Source organism: Oryctolagus cuniculus, chromosome 13, assembly GCF_051225735.1.
Source record: "Oryctolagus cuniculus isolate XC-2025 breed Fujian yellow rabbit chromosome 13, ASM5122573v1, whole genome shotgun sequence".
Taxonomy (NCBI): Eukaryota; Metazoa; Chordata; class Mammalia; order Lagomorpha; family Leporidae; genus Oryctolagus; species Oryctolagus cuniculus.
The window spans coordinates 55,138,684-55,164,315 of record NC_142879.1 but is presented as its reverse complement, the minus strand read 5'-3'; the positions used below and the strand labels follow the sequence as shown (position 1 = coordinate 55,164,315).

General features: G+C 38.2%; 1 protein-coding gene across 13 annotated transcripts in view; it reads left to right on the top strand.

Moving 5' to 3' along the window:
* The window catches only part of LYST (lysosomal trafficking regulator), a 229,791-nt gene that overhangs the window by 45,786 nt on the left and 158,373 nt on the right, over positions 1-25,632 (top strand). For all 13 annotated transcript variants that reach the window (XR_016219016.1, XR_016219018.1, XR_016219017.1 and 10 more), the window contains 4 exons: positions 4,963-5,161; positions 17,915-18,005; positions 20,130-22,209; positions 23,667-24,678. Coding sequence is in view for 9 of the 13 variants with exons in the window: in XM_008268236.5 (XP_008266458.4) it covers positions 4,970-5,161; positions 17,915-18,005; positions 20,130-22,209; positions 23,667-24,678 (3,375 nt within the window). In the remaining 4 variants the exon portion in view is untranslated. The remainder of the gene's footprint in view (positions 1-4,962; positions 5,162-17,914; positions 18,006-20,129; positions 22,210-23,666; positions 24,679-25,632) is intronic.

The window sequence follows — 25,632 nt, the reverse complement described above, 5'->3', positions numbered from 1 at the left end:
TCAGTCTAAGGCTTTGAAACTCCACAGTTACATGACATTAATTATACTCCAGAGACCAGCAGATTAAGCCTTCACCTGTAATACTGGTATCCCATATGATCACTGTTTGTTTCCAAGCTGCTCCACCTTCAATCTAGCTACCTGCTAATGCACCTGGGGAAAGCTGCAGAAATTGGCCAAAGTACTTGGGTCCCTGCTACCCACGTAAGAGATCAGATGGAATTCCAGGCTCCTGGCTTTGGCCTGGCCCAGCCCAGACCATTTGGGGAGTGTCCAAAGGATGAAAGATGTTTCTCTCTCACTTTCTCACTCTCACTTTCCCTCTTTCTCTGTAACTTTCAAATAAATAATTTTTTTTTTTAAAATTATGCTCCAAAGTAAAAACAGCTGAACTTCCCCATAGTAGAGATGGATATATACATTGTGATTTACTCATACAGTGGTATATTACCCAGTGGTTTATAGGTATGAATGTATGATTGAGAAGGGGAAGCAAAGTTATAAAAGGATAAATGTGGTATACTCTTTCATAAATTTTTTACATTTTATTTGCAAGGCAAAGAAACAGAGATTTCCCATCCACTGATTCACTCCACAAATTCCCACAACAGCTAGGGCTAGGCCAGGCCTAAGCCAGGAGCCAGGAATCCAATCCTGGGCTCCTGTGTGGGTATCAGAAACCCAATTACCTGAGCCATCACCTGCTACCTGCCTCCCAGAGTATGCATTAGCACAATCGGGACCCAAACCCAGGCACTCTGAAATGATATGTGGGCATTCCAAGTGATATCTTAACTGCTATATCAAACACCCACCCCTATACATTTTTAAAAATTGCATGTCTGAAGTGCAAGAAAATTGTGGGGCTGAATCAGGGGAGACTAGGAATTGACCTTCAGATTAATAGGATTATCTTCAAAGAATAAGCTAGTTGGCTTTTGGCCTAATAGTTAAGACACTGCTTGGAATACCTAAATCCCATATCGAAGTGCCTAGGTTTGAGTTCTGGCCCTACTCCCAGTTACATCTTTGTGTGCACACCCTGGGAGGTAGTAGTGATAGCTCAAGTGGTTGGGTCCCTGTCACTCAAGAGGGAGACCTGGATTGAGTTTCCGGTCTGATCCATTCCTGGCATTTCAGGTATATGGGGAGTGAATCAGTGTATGAGAGTACATATGCATGTTTCTCTCTCTTTCCCTCTCCCTCTCTCCCTCTTTTCCTCTCCTCTTCTCTCCCTCTCTCCTTCTCTCCATCTCCTTCTCCTTCTCTTTCTCCCCTTTTCCATTGCCCCTATTCTACTTCTCCTCCTCTCTCAAATAAAATAAAATAAAATCATATAAAAATTCTATAAAGAATAATATGATGAAAGCATATCAGTTGAATTAAATTATTCAATCCTTATTTAATTACTTGAGAGGTGGATAAAGAGAGACAGAGCTGCCATCTGCTGGTTGATTCCTCAGATGCCTTCAACAAACAGGGCTAAGCCAAGATGAAGATGTGAGCCAGAAACTCAATCCAGGTCTCCCATGTGAATGGCAGGGACCCAACTACTTGAGTCATCACCTGCTGCCTCCAGGAAGATGAAATCAGGAGCTGGAGCTGGGACTTTTAACTCGGGCACTCCCATATGGGATGCAAGCATCCTGATCAGCATCCTAACTTCAAATGCCCACCACAAAAATAAATACTTCTTCATGGGCAGTGCAAAAGTATTTTCCATCACCCCTACCTGTTGTTCTGTTTGTGTTCTTTTTAGTTGCACAGAAGAATGGCAGTTGTATGAATATTGCATTGGAGAATTCAGAATTTTTGTTTTTGGTTAGGTAATGGGATTTTACATCTAGAAAATTCAAAAACCATTCAAAAATTTCAGTAAGAAGTTTGGGTATGTAATTATTATGTCAGCATTAATCTACTTCCTATTGCCTTCTATTTACCAGTTTTATATCCTAGTTAGCATATATAATGGAAAACAAAAGCCCATTCAGAATATGATGAAAAGTATAAAACACCTTAGAAAAATCTAACAAGAAATGTTTAAAATCCATGTTAAGTAACAGCAATTGCTACCTCAAAGAAATATCAGGATAAATGTTTAAGCAGTGGAAAAGTATTCATTGCAGCTTTATTTCTGGTAATAAAAAAGCCACAAATAACCTAAATATTCAACAATAATAAATTGTCTACATAGTTATACTAAATTTATAATACAATCAAATACATGTAATAATACATTCAGTGGAATGGCATGCAGCTATTAAAAATAATAAGAAAATCAATTATATAGCATGGTGGATATAGTTGATGGCAATGTTATACTCTTGAGAAATGCCAGGAGAGTAAGTTGTCACCACAAAGTGAAAACAATGTGAAATAATGTACTTGCTAGTTTGCTAAATTTAACTGTTCCACAGTGTATGTATACTTCAGAACATCATATTTTACATCATAAATCCACACAATTTTATTTTTCAATTTAAAAACAAAAACTAGAAAAAAGTGTAAGACAGTACATATGAAAATATTATTTAAAATATTAAATGAAACAAAATAGTAATAGATCATTTTATATTGTATCTTGTTCATATAAACATATATATTTTATTTACTTTTCTTTAAAAGTTCATTTATTTGAGGTGAGCATTGTGGCTCAGTGACACCAGCATTCCATATTGAAGTGCCTATTGAAGTTCTGGCTTCCAGTCCAGCTCCCTGTTAAGATGCTTGGGAAAGCAGTGAAAGATGGCCCAAGTGCTTGGGCCCTTACCACCCATGTGGGAGACCTGGATATAGTTTATTTGAAAGATGAGTGATAGGGAGAGAGAGAGACATTCCATCTACTGGTTACTACCCAAATAACTGCAATAGCTAGCTGAGATAGGCCAGAGACAAGGCCTAGAACTCCACCAAGTCTCCCACATGAGTGACAGGAATCCAGGTACTTGAGTTACCATTTGCTGCCTCCCTGAGTGCATGTTAGAAGGAAGCTGAATTGGAAGCAGAGGTGGGACTTGATTCCAGCCACTCCAATATGGGATTCATGTGTCCCAGGTAGCAGTTTATCATACCACACCATTGTGCCCACCCCTTTTAAATCAGGAGAAGCGTATTTAAATAATTATAAATAATTTTTAAAGATTTACAATTTAAATCAGGAAAAGCATGCATTTCTTTATATAGTATGCTTTTTACTGAAATGACATGCTTTTAGGAAATGGGATTTATCTAAAAATTCATTTTGATGTCTGTCTTTGTTTTTTGCTACTATAATTAATACAACACACAGGGTATTTCATAAAGAAAATAAATTTATTTTTCCCAGTTCTAGGAGCATTATTTTGGCATCTGGCCAGGGCCTTTGTGCTGCATCATCTTATGGTGGAAGGTGAAAGGGCAGGAGAGTTGGGAGTACATTTGCTCAGGTCTCCTATAAAGCTACTATTCCCTAATAGAGGCTCCTAATTACCTCCCAAAGACCCCAGCATATGAATTTGGAGATAAGATTCCAACATGTTAACTTTGGATGACATATCCAAACCAGTTTCATTTAGCTTAATTTTTAGAAGACAAACCCCAGTTATTACCATAACATTCTTCAGTTTTTCATATTTTTAATATTTTAAAGTTGCATTGTGTGTTTGTTGCAATGGGTGATATCTTACAAACACTGTCAATAGACAACACTTGGGGCCAGCACTGTGGCTTAGAAGTTTAAGCCTCTGCCTGCAGTGCTGGCACCCCATATGGGTGCCAGTTGGAGTGCCGGTTGGAGTCCCGCCTGCTCCACTTCCAATTCAGTTCCCTGCTAATGCTTCTGTGAAAGCAGTAGAAGATGGCCCAAGTGCTTGGGCCCCTGCACCCACGTGGGAGACCTGGAAGAAGATTCTGGCTCCTGGCTTCAGCTTGGCCTAGCTCTGGCCTTGTGGCCATTTGGGGAGTAAACCAGAGGATAGAAAATCTCTCTCTCTTCCTCTCCCTCTCTCTCTCTCGCTCTCTCACTCTTTCACTATGTATTTCTGCCTTTCAAATAAATAAATGAAATCTTTTTTTTTTTTTTTTTGACAGGCAGAGTAGACAGTGAGAGAGAGAGACAGAGAGAAAGGTCTTCCTTTTTCCGTTGGTTCACCCGCCAATGGCCACTGCGGCCGGCGCAGTCTAAAATCAATTTTGGAATCCATGCTTTTTCACATACAGATTTCCACATATAATGAAATAAGCTCATTCTTGTAATTCCAAATTTCAGTGAACTTTTTTTAAAATTAATTAATGTATTTATTTGAGAGACAGAGTTACAGTGAGAAGGAGAGACAGAAAGAAGGGTCTGCCTTCCATTGGTTCACTCCCCAAATGTCCACAACAGCCGGAGCTGTGCCAATCTGAAGCCAGGAGCCAGGTTCTTCTTCCTGGTCTCCCATGCAGGTTCAGGGGCCCAAGCACCTGGGCCATCTTTTACTGCTTTCCCAGGCCATACCAGAGAGCTGCATTGGAAGAGGAGCAACTGGGACTAGAACTGGTACCCCTATGGGATGCCGGCGCAGCAGGTGGAGGCGCCATGGTGCCGGCCCCAGCAGTTGGTATTTTTAAAAGATCCACTTATCTGTTTAAAAACATGTAAATCAACAACATTTTATAAGTAATAGGCTTATTTTTAACTCATTTAAGAAAGTTAGACTCTACCTTAACTGCCATCCCTCACTAATGTCTTCTACCTGGGATCACTTACCCAGTCATAGCTATGTTTGACACTTCAAATTCCAGACTGGTCCTACCATTGGCTGAAATTATTTTAAAAATATCCAAGTAGGTCAGAACTATGCCTGAAAAGATTATAGGATTAAGTACCAATATCCAGTAGCTTTGTCAATCTTAAATTAAAATCAATAAGAACACATAACATAGTTTTAAAGTAAATTTATACTCATTTTTCTAATTTTCTTATGTGCTACATTTATTTTCTAGCTCGGTCATGAGCACCGACAGTAACTCATTGGCACGAGAATTTCTGACCGATGTCAACCAGCTTTGCAATGCAGTGGTCCAGAGGGTGGAGGCCAGGGAGGAAGAAGAGGAGGAGACACATATGGCAACCCTTGGACAATATCTTGTCCATGGTCGAGGATTTCTGTTACTTACCAAGCTAAATTCTATCATTGATCAGGTAATATTTTCATATAAAATGCGTTTTTATCAGTATATTATAGTTAATTATAGATACATAAATTTGGGATTACTTAGAAATTCTGAGAGTCTTATCTCACATAACTCCAATAAAAAAAAGTAACCCATTTATGAACATATTGTTTATTTGGATACTCTTCAAAATTTCTGAAATTATAATTATAAATGACCTTTCTTTTAAAATGGTTTTATATATATATATGAATTATTCTTTTTATTTGGATACCAGTGAGATTACTAAGATTATCAGTAGAGATATAAGATTATAATTCAGAAATATGATGAATTTATACTTTTAATAAACATCAAATATGGTTTTGAAAATTTGTATGAATTATGGTTAGAGAGCTTGCTAATTCTAGAGTGAAAACAGAATCCTTTGGAGTAAATAATTATTTAGTTCAATAGCTTGTATACTTCTAGTTTTAATACATTATCGTTTTTGCTTAAAGTATATGACCATAGGATTTCACTTTTTTTTATGATACAGTTTTTAAGCTAGTTGGAACTAGAAAGATGTCTGCATCAACTTTCTTGTATAGATGAGAAAGCGGAGATCCAGAAACATTATGTAACTCACACAAAGTTAACTTGAAACTCAAATGTGGTTTATATCTTTAATTATAGTAGAAAGCAAAATATTTTATGAAGGAATACAATCTTTAAGGGACTGATTAATGCAGTTAGATAATATTTCAATTACTTTTACTTAAAAAGATAATATTGTAACATTAGTGTGATAGATATTTTTAGCACATTGATAGATGAAGGATTTGCTAACAAATACTATCTTAAGAAAATATAGAGGCTATTAATTCCTTAGTTTTTCACTGTAAGTTAAGGAACCTAACAAAGATACTCAGAAAGCATTTGTTCAATGTTGTACCCATGTATTATGGAATTTTCTGGGACATTTGTAGTTTTATGTGTTTGTATTCTTTTCATGATTGCAACTTGTTGAATGTGTTATTAAATATAATTAATATATTTGTGTGACTATTCTATAAATAAATTTTAAAATTAGAAAAAGTTGTATTAGACCATGTGTAGTGATTTTCTGTTCTGAAGTTCTGATTGATTTGCATACCATACTCTATTCATCTTCTTATTCTACACTTTAAAAATTAAACATTCTCTTGCTTTTTAAAAAAGAAACCATATAAATAGCATCAGAAGTATCATATACCCAGGAATGAATCTAGTAATTTATTTATAATATGTTTTTCTTAAAAATTGTGGTTAACATAAAATACTTATACATTTTATAGAGGATAGTGCAGTACTTCAACCTGTGTATGCAATATAAACTGATCAAATCAGACAGTTAGCATCCATTTCTTTAAGTTTTCTTCATGTTTGAAGCCTTTCAACTCCTTTGTTCCAGTTCTTTATATGGTATATAAAACATTATTGTGAACTACAGTCATCTCACTATAATACTTCTTTTTGGAATTTTCTAAGACATTTTTGAGAGAAACTAAAGAAGACCCAAATAAAAGTAGAACTGTACTTACATAATATCTGTGTTTGAAAGAATCAGTCTTATAAAAATGTTTTCTTCAAATTTTATCTGTAGATTCCAATGTAATTCCAATAAAAATCTCAATAACTTTTTAAAAAAAGATTTATTTATTTTATTTGAAAGGCAGAGTTACAGAGAAGCAGAGGCAGAGGTAGAGAGAGAGAGAGGTCTTCCATCCGCTGGTTCACTCCCCAGATGACCACACTGACTAGAGCTGCACCAATCTGAAGGCAGGGCCAGGAGTTTATTCTGGGTCTCCCACACAGGTGCAGGGGCCCAAGTGCTTGGGCCATCTTCCACTGCTTTCCCAGGCCATAGCAGAGAGCTGGATTGGAAGTGGAGCAGCCGGGACTCAAACTGGCGTCCATATGAGATGCCAGCACTGCAGACATTGGCTTTACCTGCTATGCTACAGTGCTAGCCCCTTAATAACTTTTTAAAATAATAACATGATTGAGATATAACTCACATATCATACATTTTACCCTTTTCCTATGTACACTTAAGTCCTTTCTAACATAAGCACAGGTGTGTGCATTCATTACCACAGTCAGCATTAGGACATTTTTAGCACTAAAGAATCCCTTATCCCATTAAGCTATCCATTTATCCCCTCCATCCCCCACAGCCCTAAGGGAAACTAATCTACTTATTTTTTCAACTTTTATTTAATAAATATACATTTCCAAAGTACAACTTTTGGATTATAGCAGCTTTTCCCCCCATAACCTCCCTCCCACCTGCAACCATCCCATCTCCCACTCCCTCTCCCAAAGTATAGAGTTCTGTTTGAATAGTAGTTTTACCATTAATCCGCATAGTACAACACATTAAGGTCAGAGATTCTACATGGGGAGTAGGTGCACAGTGACTCCGGTTGTTGATTTAACAATTGACACTTATGATGTCAGTAATCACCAGAGGCTCTTGTCGTGAACTGCCAAGGCTATGGAGGAAGCCTCTTGAGTTCACAAACTCCGATCTTATTTAGACAGGGCCATAGCAAAGTGGAAGTTCTCTCCTCCCTTCAGAGAAAGGTTCCTCCTTCTTTGATTGCCTGTTCTTTCTGCTTGGATCTCATTCACAGAGATCTTTCATTTAGGTGGTTTTTTTTCTTTAATTTTTTTTGTTTGTTTGTTTTTTGCCAGAGTGTCTTAGCTTTCCATGCCTGAAATACTCTCATGGGCTTTTTAGCCAGATTTGAATGCCTTAAGGGCTGATTCTGAGGCCAGAGTGCTGTTTAGGACATGTGCCATTTTATGAGTCTGCTGTGTATCCCGCTTCCCATGTTGGATCACTCTCTCTTTAATTCTATCAGTTAGTATTAGCAGACACTAGTCTTGTTTATGTGATCCCTTTGACACTTAATCCTATCATTATGATCAATTATGAACTGAAACTGATCACTTGGACTAGTGAGATGGCATTGGTACATGGCACCTTGATGGGATTGAATTGGATTCCCCTGGCATGGTTCTAGCTCTACCATTAGGGGTAAGTCTGAGTGAGCATGTGCCAAACTGTACATCTCCTCCCTCTCTTATTCCCACTCTTATATTTAACAGGGATCACTTTTCAGTTAATTTTAAAGCCCAAGAATAATTTAGTGTTAATTAAAGAGTTCAACCAATGGTATTAAGTGGAACAAAAAACTACTAAAAAGAATAAAGTATTAAGTTGTACATCAACAGTCAGGACAAGGGCCGATCAAATCACTCTTTCTCATAGTGTCCATTTCATTTCAACAGGTTTTCTTTTAGGTGCACAGTTAGTTGTCACAGTTCAGGGAGAACATATGATATTTTCCCTTTGGGACTGGCTTATTTCACTCAGCATGATGTTTTCCGGATTCCTCCATTTTTTGCAAATGACCAGATTTCATTTTTTTTTTACTGCTGTATAGTATTCTATAGAGTACATATCCCATAATTTCTTTATCCAGTCTTCTGTTGATGGGCATTTAGGTTGATTCCATGTCTTAGCTATTGTGAATTGAGCTGCAAGAAACATGGAGGTTCAGACAGCTTTTTTGTTTGCCAATTTAATTTCCTTTGGGTAAATTCAAAGACGTGTGATGGCTGGGTCATGTGGTAGGGCTATATTCAGATTTCTGAGTTATCTCCAAACTCTCTTCCATAGTGGCTTTACCAGTTTGAATTCCCACCAATAGTGGATTAGTGTCCTTTTTCCTCACATCCTCACCAGCATCTATTGTTAGTTGATTTCTGTATGTAAGCCATTCTAACCGAGGTGACATGAAACCTCATTGTAGTTTTGATTTGCATTTCCCTGATGGCTAGTGATCCTGAACATTTTTTCATGTGTCTGTTGGCCATTTGGATTTCCTCTTTTGAAAAATGTCTATTGAGGTCCTTGGCCCATCTCTTAAGTGGGTTGTTTGCTTTGTTGTTGTGGAGTTTCTTGATCTCTTTAAATATTCTGGTTATTAAACCTTTATCGGTTGCATAATTTGCAAATATTTTTTCCCATTGTGTCGGTTTCCTCTTCACTTTCTTGACTGTTTCTTTTGCAGTACAGAAACTTCTCAATTTGATGTAGTCCCAATTGTTAATTTTGGCTTTGGCTGCCTGTGCCTCTGGGGTCTTTTCCAAGGAGTCTTTGCCTGTGCCTATATCTTGCAGGGTTTCTCCGGTGTTCTCTAATAATTTGATGGTATCAGGTCATAGATTTGATCTTTAATCCATGTTGAGTGTATTTTTGTGTAAGGTATAAGGTAGGGGTCTTGCTTCATGCTTCTGCACGTGGAAATCCAGTTTTCCCAGAACCATTTGTTGAATAGACTGTCCTTGCTCCAGGAATTGGTTTTAGATCCTTGATCAAATAAAAGTTGGTTGTAAATGTTTGGATTGATTTCTGGTTTTTATATTTTGTTCCGTTGGTCTATCCATCTGTTTCTGTACCAATACCATGCTGTTTTGATTATAACTGCCCTGTAGTATGTCTTGAAATCTGGTATTGTGATGCCTCCAGCTTTGTTTTTGTTGTACAAGATTGCTTTAGCTATTCGAGGTCTCCTATGCCTCCATATGAATTTTATCATCATTTTTTCCAGATCTGAGAAGAATGTCTTTGGTATTTCGATGCTAATTTACTTTAATCTCTGTGCATATTTTATGCTTTCTCTTTTTTTTTAATTTAATAAATATAATTTCATAGGAACAGCTTTTGAAATACAGCGGTTCTTCCCCCCATATCTGCCCTCCCACCCCCATTCCTGTCCTACCTCCTACTCCCTCTCCCTTCCCATTCTTCAATAAGATTCATTTTTAATTATCTTTATATACAGAAGATCAACTCTATACTAAGTAAAGATTTCAACAATTTGCAGCCACACAAATACACAAAGTATAAAGTACGGTTTGAAGACAAGTTTTACTGTTACTTCTCATAGTATAGCTCATTAAGGACAGAGGTCCTACATGTGGAACAAGTGCACAGTGACTCCTGCTGTTGGTTTAACAATTGACACTCTTCTTTATGATGTCAGTGATCACCCAAGGCTCTTGTCATGAGCTGCCAAGGCTATGGAAGCCTTTTGAGTCCACAGACTTCTTCAGTATTTAGATAGGGCCATAAGCAAAGCGCAAGTCCTCTCCTCCCTTCAGAGAAAAGTACATCCTTCTTTGATGGCCCCTTCTTTCCACTTGGATCTCATTCACAGAGATCCTTTGTGTAGATAATTTTTTGCCACAGTATCTTGGCTTTCCATGCCTGAAATTATGCTTTCTGTTTTAAGTCATAAGTATGTTTTATTATTAAACAATTGAAATAATTCAAGTCATTAACTCTGGCAATAGTTTTTCTTATGGTAATATTTTACCAGTCTTTAGTGTTAGACATTCTAAGTGAATATGAAATAGTATCTTATTGTCTTTTTTAAGTTCTTTTTTTTTTAAATTCATTTTATTTAAAGAATACAACTTCATGCATTTAATATATACAGATTTGGGAACATGATGCTTCTTCCCCCCTACCTCGCTCCCACCCATACTCCCGCCTTTACTCCTCCTCCCTCCTCCTTTCCCATTCTTATATTTTACATAGATCAGATTTGTATTTCTCTGACTACTAATGATTTTAGGCATTTTTTTCATGGGCTTTTTTAAAATCTTCTTTTGTGAATGTTAAGTTTTGTGCCATTTTTAAGGTCAGGTTATTTGTTAATTACCTAGTTGTAGTTCTTTAGTATTCTGGTTACACATCTTTTGGTTTTGAATGTTTTCTTTATAAATATGGTAAAGAGAATACTTTCTCTTGTAAGTCAAAATATCTTTTAATATATTCTTAAATGACTAAAATTATTCATTATAACTGTAATCATATTTTTCCTGAGGTGATAGTTTTTAATTCCTTTTTTCTACCTTGTTATTTTTTAGATGATTTATTTAAGAGTCAGAGTTATAGACAGACAGAAGAAGAGACAGAGAGAAAGGTCTTCCATCCCCTGGTGCACTTCCCCAAATAGCCACAATGGCTGGAGCTTGGCCAATCTGAAAGCAGGAGCCAGGATCTTCTTCTGGGTCTCTCACATATGGCTGCAGGGTCCTAAGCATCTGGGCCATCTTCCATTGCTTTCCCAGGCCATTAACAGGGAGCTGGATCAGAAGCGGAGCAGCCAGGACTTGAAATAGCACCCATACGGGATGCTGGTGTTGCAGGCAGAGGCTATCCTGCTATGCCACAGTGCCAGTCCTACCTAGTTACTTTTTTAACATCTATAGTAATGATAGGTAGGAAAAGTACACGTTGTCTTTGGAGGAAAAAAAAAAAACACTTCAAAAATATAGCTATTAACATTTAAGTGGTTCAGTTAGGAAATGGAGAATTATCATTTGAATCTTTAAAGATAATTTATTGAACAAAATTTTATCACTTAAGGTGGAATTATAACTAACAAGACACAAAGCTGTACCTTTCAGGAGGAAAATTAACTTTCATATCTGTGCTTGTCATGAACAAGAGTACTTTTTTTTAAAGATTTTATTTATTTTTAAAGGCAAAATTACAAAGAAGCAGAGGCAGAGAGAGAGAGTCTTCCATCCACTGGTTCACTCCCCCGATGCCTGCAATGGCCAGAGCTGTGATGATCTGAAGCCAGGAGCCAGGAACTTCTTCAGTGTCTCCCAACTCGGGTGCAGGGACCCAAGGACTTGGGCCACCTTCTACTGCTTTCCTAGGCCACAGCATGGAGCTGGATCGGATGTGGAGCAGCCAGGACACAAACTGGTGCCCATATGGGATGCCAGCACTGCAGGCAGTGGCTTTACCCGCTATGCACAGGGCCAGCCCCAGGAGTATTTCTTGGGTACTCAGGAAGAGATGATTTAAGCCCTCTCTATCCATTGCAGTAATTTTGCTTTATTAATATGTTTAATGTAAAGACCTAAACAGATGTTTTGTTTCAATATAATTTACAGTAAATGCACAGATACTAAGCGTATAGTTGGATGAACTTTAACAGACATATATACCTCTGTAATCACCACCTTAGAAAGTTTTGTCATGGTCCTGTTCAGTCAGCCCTTCCCCTTCAACCACTGCAAGGCAACTACTGTTCTGATTTCTTGTGTTGCAGTGTGTTTTGCTTGCTTTAGAACTTTGCATCAGAGAAATGATGCAAAGTTTCCATTATGAGAATCTCTGAGACCTATCCATGGTGTTGTATGAATCAGTAGTTGACTTCTTTTTGATTAATGGTTTTGTTCATTGGATTTACCACAGGTCATTTAAGCATTCACCATGCTAGTTGTATGCATTTGGCTATTATAAAAAAAGCTGATATGAACATTCTTATAAAGATCTTCATGTGGGGACTGGCATTGTGGTGCACCATAACTGTAACACCTCCTTCTGGGTGTCTAGTCTATGCAGTTAATTTAAAATCCAGTCTATACATTGCAATTATAAAAAGGGCCAATGTTAGGGCCGGCACTGTGGCATAGCGGGTTAAGCCGCCGCCTGCAGTGCCGGCATCCCATATGGGCGCCAGGTGGAGACCTGGCTTCTCCACTTCCGATCCAACTTTCTACTATGGCCTGGGAAAGCGGTAGAAGATGGCCCAAGTCCTTGGGTCCCTGCACCCACCTGGGAGACCCAAAGCCGGAAGATGCTCCTGGCTTCTGGCTTCGGATCAGCGCAGTGCTGGCTGTTGCAGCCAACTGGGGAGTGAACCAGTGGATGAAAGACCTCTCTCTCTCTCTCTCACTCTCTCTCTTTCTTTCTCTGCCTCTCCTTCTCTCTCTGACTTTCAAATAAATAAATAAATCACTTTTTTTTTTTTAAAAAAAAGGAAAAAGAAAAAAAAAAGGAAAAGGGCCAATGTTTGGTACGTGGTAGGTACCTAAAATACATTTCTTGAGTTTAAAAACTACTACTTCAGTGAGAGTGACTTGGGGCTGTTGCTGTGGCGTAGCGGGTTAACACCCTGGCCTGAAACACCAGCATCCCATATGGACTCTGATTCGAGTCCCGTCTGCTCCACTTCCAATCCTGCTCTCTGCTATGGCATGGGAAAGCAGTAGAAGGTGGCCCAAGTCCTTGGGCCCCTGCACCCACGTGGGAGGCCTGGCAGCTCCTGGCTCCTGGCTTCTGATCAGCACAGCACTGGCTGTTTCGGCCAATTGGGGAGTGAATCATCGGATGGAAGACTTCTCTCTCTCTCTGCCTCTCTGCCTGTCCTCTCTGTGTAACTCTGACTTTCAAATAAATAAATAAATCTTTTTTTTAAAAAAAGAGTAAGTTTACTTTATATTGTTACTATGGGGAATTTAAAAAAAGCACAGCAAATTTTTCCTTCAGAAGGAGATATAAAAATGAACTACTAAGAGAGGAGTAATATGTTATTGACTGGTTTGCCTAACATGGCAACATTGGAGACTTGTCGCTTGGATAGTTTGAGGAAACACCCCATTCCTCTGCAAACTGTGACTATTGAGTAAACCAAAAACCTTGGGGAATAAAGCTTAGCTTTGATGGAAATATAGGGCTTGTAAGTTCCAGTTTTCCAGGGTTCTCCCAAATAAGAGAAAAAGATTTTATAACTTTCAAGAACACAGAATGACATATGTTTTCTTGGGTACTAGGAAGGATAAATAGACCTGAGACTATGTGATACCTTAAAAGGTAATAGATCCAAAGGATTAGAGAGAGCCTCCTCAATGATGAATTGTGTCAGAAGTGATGATAAGTGAGTGTCAAGCAGAGAGTTATTTCTCACTGCTTGGGGCAGGATGGTACAGTGGTCCTTCCCAGGACTGCGTTCCCAGTAAAGAGGGCAAAAACCCTAAAATTTTGGCAGTTTCAATCTCATTCCATTGAAAGGCCTGTAGTTTCCAAGAACTAATTCACCTGGTGAGATGGGGGCAAGAGGTGGGGGAAGACATTTATCACTGTTTGGGATTGATGCAGGAGGAGAAGCTTCACAGAAAAGATACATACCGAAGGCTAGGTCTTGAAGGTGAGGAAGGAGCTGTTAGCTAAAAGGGAGGGAGTGAAGGATGCTCCAGATCATGTGCATGGCCCAGGAGGCAGGAATGTCTGTTCACGCAGCAGTGATGATTTGCCAGTGTACTGTTGTGGGACAAGGACTAAATTATTAGGACAGCATGTCTGTAGCGTTTCTTCACAGACCCTTGAGGTTTCTGCAAGCTCCATTAGAATGCTATTAGTTCATCTGCTAAAAATGAAAACTCATGTTAGGAGAACTCTATAGGAATGATGTGGTAAATTTAAAAAAAAAAAAAACCCATGTTTTGTCTGGAATCTTTAAAAATGTTGAGGTACATACTGAGTGTGACTCATACATGGAAATGTTATCCAGACATTTTCTGTCTTGTTAATTTGGAAGTAAAGCACTTGGAAGTGGAACCATTTGCTATATTTTTTTATTTGCTTCCAGAATTTAAAGTCACTCATGCAGTGAATATTTATTGGACATCCAACTCTGTACTAGGTTCTGATTGAAAAGGTGGTAGTCGCTGAGGGCTACAGCCTGAGCCTGGGAGTCCGTGTTTTGAGACAAGACTGGGAAGTATGTTTGGGGAAGTTTCCCATTGAAAACAAATTAAAGATGAATTATTAAACTTACTAAAGATAAATCCAAGCTCCTTGGTATGGCCTACAAGCCCCCATTAGATCTTGTACTGCTCACTTTCCAACCCACACCCTCCAGCCTCATCTTGGATTCTCCCAATTGCTGTGCTCCAGCCAAGCTGGCCTTCCTGCTAGTCCATAAAAAAGCCAAACTCATTCCCAGCCCTCCATAACTTGCTAACAGTCTCCATTTTGTTGCATGACGCCTTCTCATCATTTAAATATCCATTCTAATGGTCTATCCTGCCTATTCTTTCTAAAATGTCCCCCTGGTTAATTTCCTTTATGGCATTCATATCTGAATTTTTTATTTATTCTCATTATTTTCTGTCTCCCTTTTAAGAATGTTAGCTTCACGAGGACATGCATATGTCTTTCTCGTTCACCACTGTATCCAAAGTCTTTTACACGGAGCTTGGCCCTTAAGTAGTGGACTAAATATTTGTTGAATGAATAAAGAAGGAAAATGGAAATTTGGACATTAACAATTCAGCATGGTTGTTGCTGTTAATTATGTTAACAGTATAATTATGATATTATGCTAATTATGTTAATTATGAAGATGAAATGTGAGTTTACCAAAGGAGATAGGGAGGGCATTAGAGAAGTATCCCCATGGAGGAACCAAGGCCTGAAGAGTGAATTGGAGTTTGTCAGGTTAGAGGATTGTGATAGGAGAATTACTGGAACAATGTATGTGAGGGAGGTGTAATGAGGAGTGTAAAGACTAGTGGTATTCAGGGGAAGCACTCACTAGTTGAACATGTCGGGAGAGCTTAGGTGTTGCTATGGGAACTGAAGTGGGGCAGGTCAACAGGCAACATGCCCTGAAGGATCTTTTTTTTTTTTTTAAAGATTTTATTTATTTGAGAGAGAGAATTACAGTGAGAGGGAGAGATGGAGAGAAAGGTCTTCCTTCCATTGGTTCACTCCCCAAATGGCCGCAACGGCTGGAGCTGTGCTGATCTGAAGCCAGGAGCCAGGAGCTTAATCCTGGTCTCCCACATGGGTGCAGGGGCCCAAGAACTTGGGCCATCTTCTACTGCTTTCCCAGGCCTTAGCAGAGAGCTGGATTGGAAGAGGGGCAGTGGGGACTAGAACTGGCATCCATATGGGTTGCCGGCGCCACAGGCAGAGGATTAACCTACTGCGCCTTGGCGCTGGCCCCTGCCCTAAAGGATCTTAGCTTACATGTATTAAAAATACCCTTACAATTTTTTTTTAAGAGTTTTGAGCCTTTTCATAGCCAGGATACCAGGCAGAATAGTCTGAATACTTAGTATCTGTTTTCTCACTTCTTTTGACTCTTCAGCATATTGTTTTTGTTTTTTGTTGTTGTTGTTGTTGTTGTTGTTTTTTAAGATTTATTTTATTTATTTGAAAGTCAGAGTTACACAGAGAGAGAGAGAGGAGAGGCAGAGAGAGAAGTCTCCCATCAGCTAGTTTACTCCCCAGTTGGCCACAACAGGTGGAGCTGCGCCGATCCGAAGCCAGGAGCCAGGAGCTTCTTCTGGGTCTCCCACATGGGTGAAGGGGCCCAAGCACTTGGGCTATCTTCTACTGCTTTCCCAGGCCATAGCAGAGAGCTGGATTGGTAGTGGAGCAGCCGGGACTAGAACCGGCACCCATATGGGATGCCGGCACTTCAGGCCAAGGCATTAAACCACTGTGCCACAGTGCTGGCCCCTAGCAAATCGTTTTTGAACTTATACCCTATCACTCTGTTAAAACTGCTACTTCTCAGTCTTGTTGGCAGGCTTCTCTTCAGCACTGCCATCTTTAATTCTTTTTAACATTGTGCAGAGTTCTACTCCTATAAGTCTGCTCTTGTCATTCTGCACACTCCTCGAGGGGAATGTCTTTGATGTCCACCTGTGAGATCTTTTATTTGCTTCATATCCTCTTCTTAAGTTCCAGATCTATATATCCACTGCCTACTAAAAAGCTCTCACCATTTGGATATCCTGCATGTATCTCAGACTCAAGACATCTAAAAAGTGAACCCATCATCTTTATCCCAACTTAAAAATACTACTAAATTCCTGTCATGGTGCATTCATTATCAGCCACCTCCTTACCTGAACTAGAAACCTGTGAGTCCTTTTAGATGGTTTTTCCTCCTTTATGGCCCATAAATAATCACTTGCATGTCATTTCAGTTCCTACAGTTTCTCAGCCATCTCTTTCTTTTCACTTCTATTGTCAGAGTACTTCAGATAGTCCTCTGTTTTAATCTGGATTATCATTTCCCTGGCTCTAACAGTGACTGCTCCCCCCCCCCCACCTCTGCCTAGCAAATCTGATTATATCACCCAGGCTCCCCACTATTTGGTGTAAGGAATTAATTTTAACTTGATTTGTCATTAAATCCTTGACTACCTAAGTCCCTGTTCTAGCTTTGTAGATCTAGTACTACTTCCACACTTCTGATAATAATTGCGCCTGGTAACTTACTCATACTACATGCCTTCTACTGTTCATTGCTTGTTTGTGTGTATGTATTTTATGGGCCAAATAATGGGACCTTCCCATGGGCTTTGACCATTTACTGCAGAAAGGGTAAGACAGTGAGTTGCATACATAGTGTGCACTCAGTAAATATTTATTGCATTACTTTGACTTATCTTTCACTTTTATATACATATATTATTTATTAACAATGTCAATTTATCTTTTGATTTAATTTATCATTTTCTCTGAGTTTTGTATTTAACTGCATGAGCATTTTACATTTTTCTAGTAACTTGTGTTATTTGCTAATTAAGAGGGCTTAACTTTTTGTTTTCACCTAACAGATCTGTTTTTTCATAGATGAGGAATTCTTGTAATGTGCATGGTGGTAATAGCTGTTTTAGGAAATACCAGCAAGAATGTGTTAAATACCACCAAATACTCTTAAATTTTTCTGTCATTGGAAAGGCTTATAAATTGAAAAGTATCACAGTTCTAATTGGACTTAAGGAGGTGAATTTGATTCTTAGTTTCTGAAATGCAACTTTTCAAGAAAAAGAGCTTTTTGATTTAGTTTAAAACAATATTTTAGGAAATTAGTTTTTTCTCAGTCCCTTAGAGCATGATTGACTCTTGTTTCTGACACAGGCATTGACATGTAGAGAAGAACTCCTGACTCTTCTTCTGTCGCTCCTTCCACTGGTATGGAAGATACCTGTTCAAGAAGAAAAAGCAATAGGTGTGTTTTTTTCTTTATTATGTCTCTTGCATTATCAAAATTCCTTTAGGAAGAAAATTTCCATTGAAAAGTTACTTCTGCCTGAATAGTTGATACAGCTTCAGATTCAGAGCAGTATATGTTATTGTGATTTATTATATACTTAATGTAAAAATTATTTGGGAAACATGTTATTTTTTCTAGTAATTCAAAATTATGATGTTTCTTGGGGGGATTCTTCAAATATAATGATGATTAGAAAATATATACAGAAGCAGCACACTTAGCAGAAAAGTATACCACATAGCATCAGAAAATAGTGCAAAGTTTGATGTAAGAAATTAAAGTATTTTTATTTATTTATTTAATGACTTATTTCTATTACTAGTACTCTATAAATGACTTTTGCAGTATTTGTTTTAGTATAGTTTTTCTAATGTTACTTTGAAAAAATAAATTTGAAGTAATATTTTGTTTCAAAACTGGGCAGAATTGTTACAGTTAAGGCTAATAAATATTTTTAAATTTTGAAAAATTTATATAAATATATGTGAATATATATAGTTATATACTTAAATCAATATATGAGAGTAGATATATTTATGTTATATATAATGAAATTCTGAATGTTTTACTGCAGAGTTTAACAGTTTTCTCACTTGCCCCATTTCTAGGAAATGTAAATTATGAGGTATTTGAGGATTTCTTAAACAAAAATCTTTTTGTATTGTATTTAATGCTTTGTATGTATTTTTGGTAAATTTCTGATATAGGATTCTTTTTAGGGGGTTATCTAAGGTCTTATAATAACATTTTACTGCTTATTTGTTGATTCACTAACTCTCTGCTCTTATTTTCTTCTGAATTTGTAGAATTTAAAAACTACTAGTAACTTAAGAACTCAGATTGGTGCTCTTTTGGGGAAATTATTTTCATTGCTTGCACTTTTGCTTGGGTAGAATTTTTCAGACTCCTTTTAATTTCCTGTCTCATCTGGTTTGTTTTCCCCTTAATTAAAGCATAAATCTTTAGATTTTGATTTATTCATTCTAAATTTCAACTATATTTTTGTATATGTCTTATTACATGTTATCGTACAGGGAAACACCAACTTAATTATCTTTTTAGTTAGTAAAGAGGATTCATTCATTTCCCAATTAAATAGTTATTAAGTATTGACCATGTAACAAGCCTTAAGCTCTGGACACCAAGGATAAAACAGTGATTTCTAGCCCCAAGACCTAATTAACTGCATGAGACACATTATAAATATTTGAGTGAAGTACTATTAACCTCAGTCTTGGATAACACTTGGTACAAAGTGTATGATTATTAGTTATTATTCTTAGGTTATTAGTGAAATGCTGTTTTTAAGGATATAATGCACTCCTGTTTATCAATTAGTGACACTTTTGCAGATTTGTAAAACGGCATATTGAATAGCAGCACTGAATGCCAGATAATCTAAAGAGTCTCTTATGTTGAGCTTAGAATGCAATATATGGGTTTTTAAAAAATTCTATATCTCTGTGTGTCTTTATTTGAGAGGCAGAGAGACAGAAACAGAGTTGTCCCATTTGCTGGTTCATTTCCCAAATGCTTACAACAGCTGGGGCTAGACCAAGCCAAAGCTGGCAGAGTAGAACACCTTCCAGGTCTCTCATCTGGGACACAGGAACCCAATTACTTTAGCCATCACCTCTGCCTCTCTGGGTCTGTCTGCATTGGCAGGAAGTTAGAGTTAAGAACCAGAGGTGGATATTGAACCCACTTGCCCTATCAATTATGAAATATGGGTGTCTAAACCACTAAGCCAAATGCTCACCTCAGTGGAAAGTTTCAAATCTCATTTACTTTACTGCTTCTGTTCTCTTTTGTTGTTTTACAAATCAATTTATATCCCTTGAACTAATGCTAGCTGGCTTTTAGAGTGAAAAGGATAAATATAGGAGGAAATGACCCAGAGACATATATAACTAAAGCCTCACAGCAAAATTATACTGAGGGTGAACTCTTAAAGTAAGTAGTAAATGGGAGGGTTGTTGCCCATACAAATTGAGTTAAAAAAACAGGTTGAATTTTTCTAAACCTTCTTTCTTTATTTCATTATTTTTTAAAAAAATTATTTTTATTTTATTTCATTAGATTTTAATCTGCCATTGTCAGCTGATATAATCCTGACCAAAGAAAAGAATTCAAGTTCACATAAATCTACTCAGGAAAAATTATATCTAGAAGGAAGTGCTCCATCTGGTCAGGTTTCTGCAAAAGTAAACATCATCCGAAAGAGCAGACGGCAGCGTAAAGTTACCCATCGCTATTCTGTAAGAGACGCAAGAAAGACACAACTGTCCACCTCAGACTCAGAAGCCAATTCAGATGAAAAAAGTATAGCAATGAATAAGCATAGAAGGCCCCATCTGCTACAACATTTTGTAATACAGCCTCCTAAAGATGACCACCTTGCAAGTAAATTTGACCACTTAGCAACCAAAGAAGAACAGACTGCAGATTCTATGGCTTTGGAAAACTCTACAGAGATTATTACAAGACAAGAGTCAAATACTGACATTTTAAGTGACCCAGCTGCCTTGTCTATTATCAATAACATGAACAACTCTCCGTTTGACTTATGTCATGTTTTGTTATCTTTATTGGAAAAAGTTTGTGAGTTTGACATGACTTTGAATCGTGATTCTGCTCTAGCAGCCAATGTAGTGCCCACACTGACTGAATTCCTAACAGGCTTTGGGGACTGCTGTAATCTAAATGACAATTTGGAAAGTCAAGTGGTTTCTACAGGTTGGACTGAAGAACCGGTAGCTTTGATTCAGCGGATGCTCTTTAGAACGGTGTTGCATCTTATGTCAGTAGATATTAGTACTGCAGAGATGATGCCAGAAAGTCTTAGAAAAAATTTAACTGAGTTGCTTAGGGCAGCTTTAAAGATTAAAACTTGCCTAGAAAAGCAACCTGACCCTTTTCTGCCAAGACAGAAGAAAACACTACAGGAGATTCAAGAAGACTTTGTATTTTCAAAGTATCGTCATAGAGCCCTTCTTTTACCTGAGCTTCTAGAAGGAGTTCTTCAGATCCTGATCTGTTGTCTTCAAAGTGCAGCTTCAAATCCCTTCTACTTCAGTCAAGCCATGGATTTGGTTCAAGAATTCATTCAGCATCATGGGCTTAATTTATTTGAAACCGCAGTTCTTCAAATGGAATGGCTGCTTTTAAGAGATGGAGTGCCTCCTGAAGCCTCAGAACATTTGAAAGCCCTAATAAATAGTGTGATGAAAATAATGAGCACTGTCAAAAAAGTGAAATCGGAGCAACTTCATCATTCAATGTGTACAAGAAAAAGGCACAGACGCTGCGAATATTCTCACTTCATGCATCACCACCGAGATCTCTCAGGTCTTCTGGTTTCAGCTTTTAAAAATCAGGTTTCCAAAAACCCGTTTGAAGAGACTGCAGATGGAGATGTTTATTATCCTGAGCGGTGCTGTTGTATTGCAGTGTGTGCTCACCAGTGCTTACGCTTACTGCAACAGGCTTCCTTGAGCAGTACTTGTGTCCAGATTCTATCAGGCATTCATAGTGTTGGAATATGTTGTTGTATGGATCCCAAATCTGTAATCATTCCTTTGCTCCATGCTTTTAAATTGCCAGCACTGAAAAACTTTCAGCAGCATATATTGAATATCCTTAACAAACTTATTTTGGATCAATTAGGAGGAGCAGAGATAGCACAAAAAATTAAAAAGGCAACTTGCAATATTTGTACTGTTGACTCTGATCAACTAGCCAAATTAGAAGAGGCGTTGCAGGGAAACTCTTGTGATGCTATGCCTTCCTCAAGTTTATCCAGTCCTTCTTACAGGTTTCAAGGGATTCTGCCCAGCAATGGATCTGAAGACTTACTGTGGAAATGGGATGCTTTAGAAGCTTATCAGAACTTTGTTTTTGAGGAAGACAGATTACATAGTATACAGATCGCGAATCACATTTGCAATTTAATCCAAAAAGGCAATATAGTTGTTCAGTGGAAATTGTATAATTACATATTTAATCCTGTACTCCAAAGAGGAGTTGAATTAGCACATCATTGTCAACGTCTAAGCGTTACTTCAGCTCGAACTCAAACGTGTAGCCATCATAATCAGTGTTTGCCTCAGGAAGTACTTCAGATTTATTTGAAAACTTTGCCTATCCTGCTGAAATCCAGGTTTGTTTGTATACTTGTGTGTATATGTAGATATTTTTGAACTTGTGGATTTGTGAATACTTCTGAATTTGTGATAAAACACATACATTTGAACCTCTAACTCTGATATTCCCAGGGCTTCCTAAGTAGTACCCAGCTCATCTCCTGTGATTTAATTTTAGATACCAACAAAAAATCTCCCACCCCATGTCTGGAATATCCAGTTATGAAGGAGAGAAGAAAGCCATTGATTTTAATTTCTCAGTAGGTGAGGGAGTAGTTTAAGATACATTTCTGAGAAAAAACATGGATACAACACAGATATCTAAGAGCGAGATCAAGGTTAAATTAATGATTTGCTATTTACTTGAAAGTCTTATTAGCCATTAAAAATGCTTATTAGAATCAATCATGTAGGAACATGACAGAATGCTTATAATATTTTATGTATAAAATTTACTAAATTTAAAATGGAATTTATGGCCGGCCCTGCGGCTCAATAGGCTAATACTCTGCCTTGCGGCGCCGGCACACCGGGTTCTAGTCCCGGTCGAGGTGCCGGATTCTGTCCGGGTTGCCCCTCTTCCAGGCCAGCTCTCTGCTGTGGCCCGGGAGTGCAGTGATTGGGCCCTTCACCCCATGGGAGACCAGGAGAAGCACCTGGCTTCTGCCTTCGGATCAGCGCGGTGCACTGGCTGCAGCACGCCGGCCGCGGCGGCCATTGGAGGGTGAACCAACGGCAAAGGAAGACCTTTCTCTCTGTCTCTCTCTCTCACTGTCCACTCTGCCTGTCAAAAAAAAAAAAAAAAAAAAAGGAAAAAGGAATTTATTTTGTCACTGTGTAAAAGATGTACATACAATGATACTTATTGATACAGTAACATTAAGGCGATTTTTTAAATGTCATGTTTGTTATCTAAGCAACATAAATAGAAAAATTAGAAAATACTTATAAGCAAAGAAAAATAAAATTATTTGCAATTCTATTAATGAGTTTTCCACATTTTATGATGATCAAGTCTGGTACATCAGAACATATTTTAAAAATAAAACTTCTGATAGGTCAATTGTCCTTTCAAATCAACACATACTATTTAAAAACATAACATATAACTTACCTTCATTATATTCATATATGACATTTTTATTCATGTTAAGACAGCAACTTTAAAATAAATAATGATATTAAACCATAGCCTTCCAATTATTCATTTGATTTGGCATGCCTGTAATTCTTTCTTTTTAAATACTACTGGAATCATGCGTGCAGGGTTTGAAGAAGGATGTAAGAGTAATTAGTAAGAAACTTGGTATCCTGGTCATTGTCTAAGAACTTTAGCTGGATGATTGATGAATCAAATTGGATAGTAGTTAGTAAATACCACATGTAGCAGTGAAATATTTGAACAGTATAGGTACCTATTCAGAAATGATATTTCTGTTTGTAAAATATTTGTTTTTTTTTTTTTCTCTCATAGGGTTATACGAGATTTGTTTTTAAGTTGCAATGGAGTAAATCAAATAATTGAATTAAATAACTTAGATGGTACTCGAAGTCATTCGCTGAAAGCATTTGAAACTTTGATAATCAGCTTAGGGGAGCAACAGAAAGATGCTTCAGTTCCGAGTACTGAACAGAAGGAGTTGTCATCCTTACATGTAGGTACTTCTTTTCATAACCAGCAAGCTTATTCAGACTCTCCTCAGAGTCTCAGGAAATTTTATGCCAACCTCAAAGAAGCCTATCCAAAGAAACGGAAGACTGTTAACCAAGATATTCATATAAACACTATAAACCTGTTCCTCTGTGTGGCATTTTTATGTGTAAGTAAAGAAGCAGAGTCTGATAGGGAGTCAGCCAATGATTCAGAAGATACTTCTGGCTATGACAGCACAGCCAGCGAGCCTTTAAGTCATATACTGCCATGTTTATCTCTTGAGAGCCTTGTCTTGCCCTCTCCTGAACATATGCACCAAGCAGCAGACATTTGGTCAATGTGCCGTTGGATCTACATGTTGAGTTCTGTCTTCCAGAAACAATTTTATAGACTTGGTGGTTTCCAAGTATGCCACAAATTAATATTTATGATAATACAGAAACTATTTGGAAGTGCTGAAGAGGAACAAGAAAGAAGACAAGGCGATATAACTGTAAATGAAAGGCAAGATTTAAATAAAACTTATCAGCCTGAGATAACATCGAAGGAAGATTTATTATCTTTGACTGTAAAAAGTGACCTTACACCATCAGAACTGGGTACTTCAAAAGAGAGTTCTGACAGTTTAGATGAATTAGAGTCACAGCGTATTTCTTCCAAAAATTTGGAACAAATTTCAGCTGCTGAAGCTACTGAAGAAGTAAAGGTATTTATACGTCAAGAAAGAGAGACCTTACTTCAGAGCATAAAACTTTTGGAAGCCCTTTTAGCCATTTGTCTTCATGGTGCCAGAAGTAGTCAACAGAAGATGGAATTGGAGTTACCTAATCAGGTAATATTTTATCCTTATCTGGATCTTGCATAAATTACATCTTTTTTTTATTTTTTTATTTTTTTATTTATTTATTTTTTTTTTTTTTGACAGGCAGAGTGGACAGTGAGAGAGAGAGACAGAGAGAAAGGTCTTCCTTTGCCGTTGGTTCACCCTCCAATGGCCGCCGCGGCTGGTGCGCTGCGGCCAGCGCACCACGCTGATCCGATGGCAGGAGCCAGGAGCCAGGTGCTTTTCCTGGTCTCCCATGGGGTGCAGGGCCCAAGCACCTGGGCCATCCTCCACTGCACTCCCTGGCCACAGCAGAGGGCTGGCCTGGAAGAGGGGCAACCGGGACAGAATCCGGCGCCCCAACCGGGACTAGAACCCGGTGTGCCGGCGCCGCTAGGCGGAGGATTAGCCTAGTGAGCCGCGGCGCCGGCCCTAAATTACATCTTTTTAAAATTCTAACAATACTATTATCATTTTATCTTTTCAATGATTTTACATTTTGAGAAGCTCTGTATGCTTAGGATAGTACTAAGTACTGTGGAGGACGCAAAGAGAGCACATGATCCCATTTTTACCCTAAAGAAGCTTACTGTTCAGTTTGGAATGTAGAAGCCCCGTGTGGAAAAGCTTATGCATTAAATGTCAGATCAGTAAAATGGATGTTGTGTTTCAAAGTTCACAGTCTTGGAATGGTGCCTATTTGGGTGCCTTGATCCCATTACCTTGGTTTGTAGCTCGAGTGTGTATAGTTCTTGGGCAGGGGCCCAAGGACTTGGACCATCTTCTGCTGCTTTTCCAGACATTAGCAGGGAGCTGGATCAGAAGTGGAGCAGGGTCCGGCGTTCGATGCAGCAGGTAAAGCCGTCGCCTGCAGTTCTGGCATCCCATATGGATGCCGGTTCAAGTTCTGGCTGCTCCATTTCCAGTCCAACTCTCTGCTATGGCCTGGGAAAGCAGTGGATG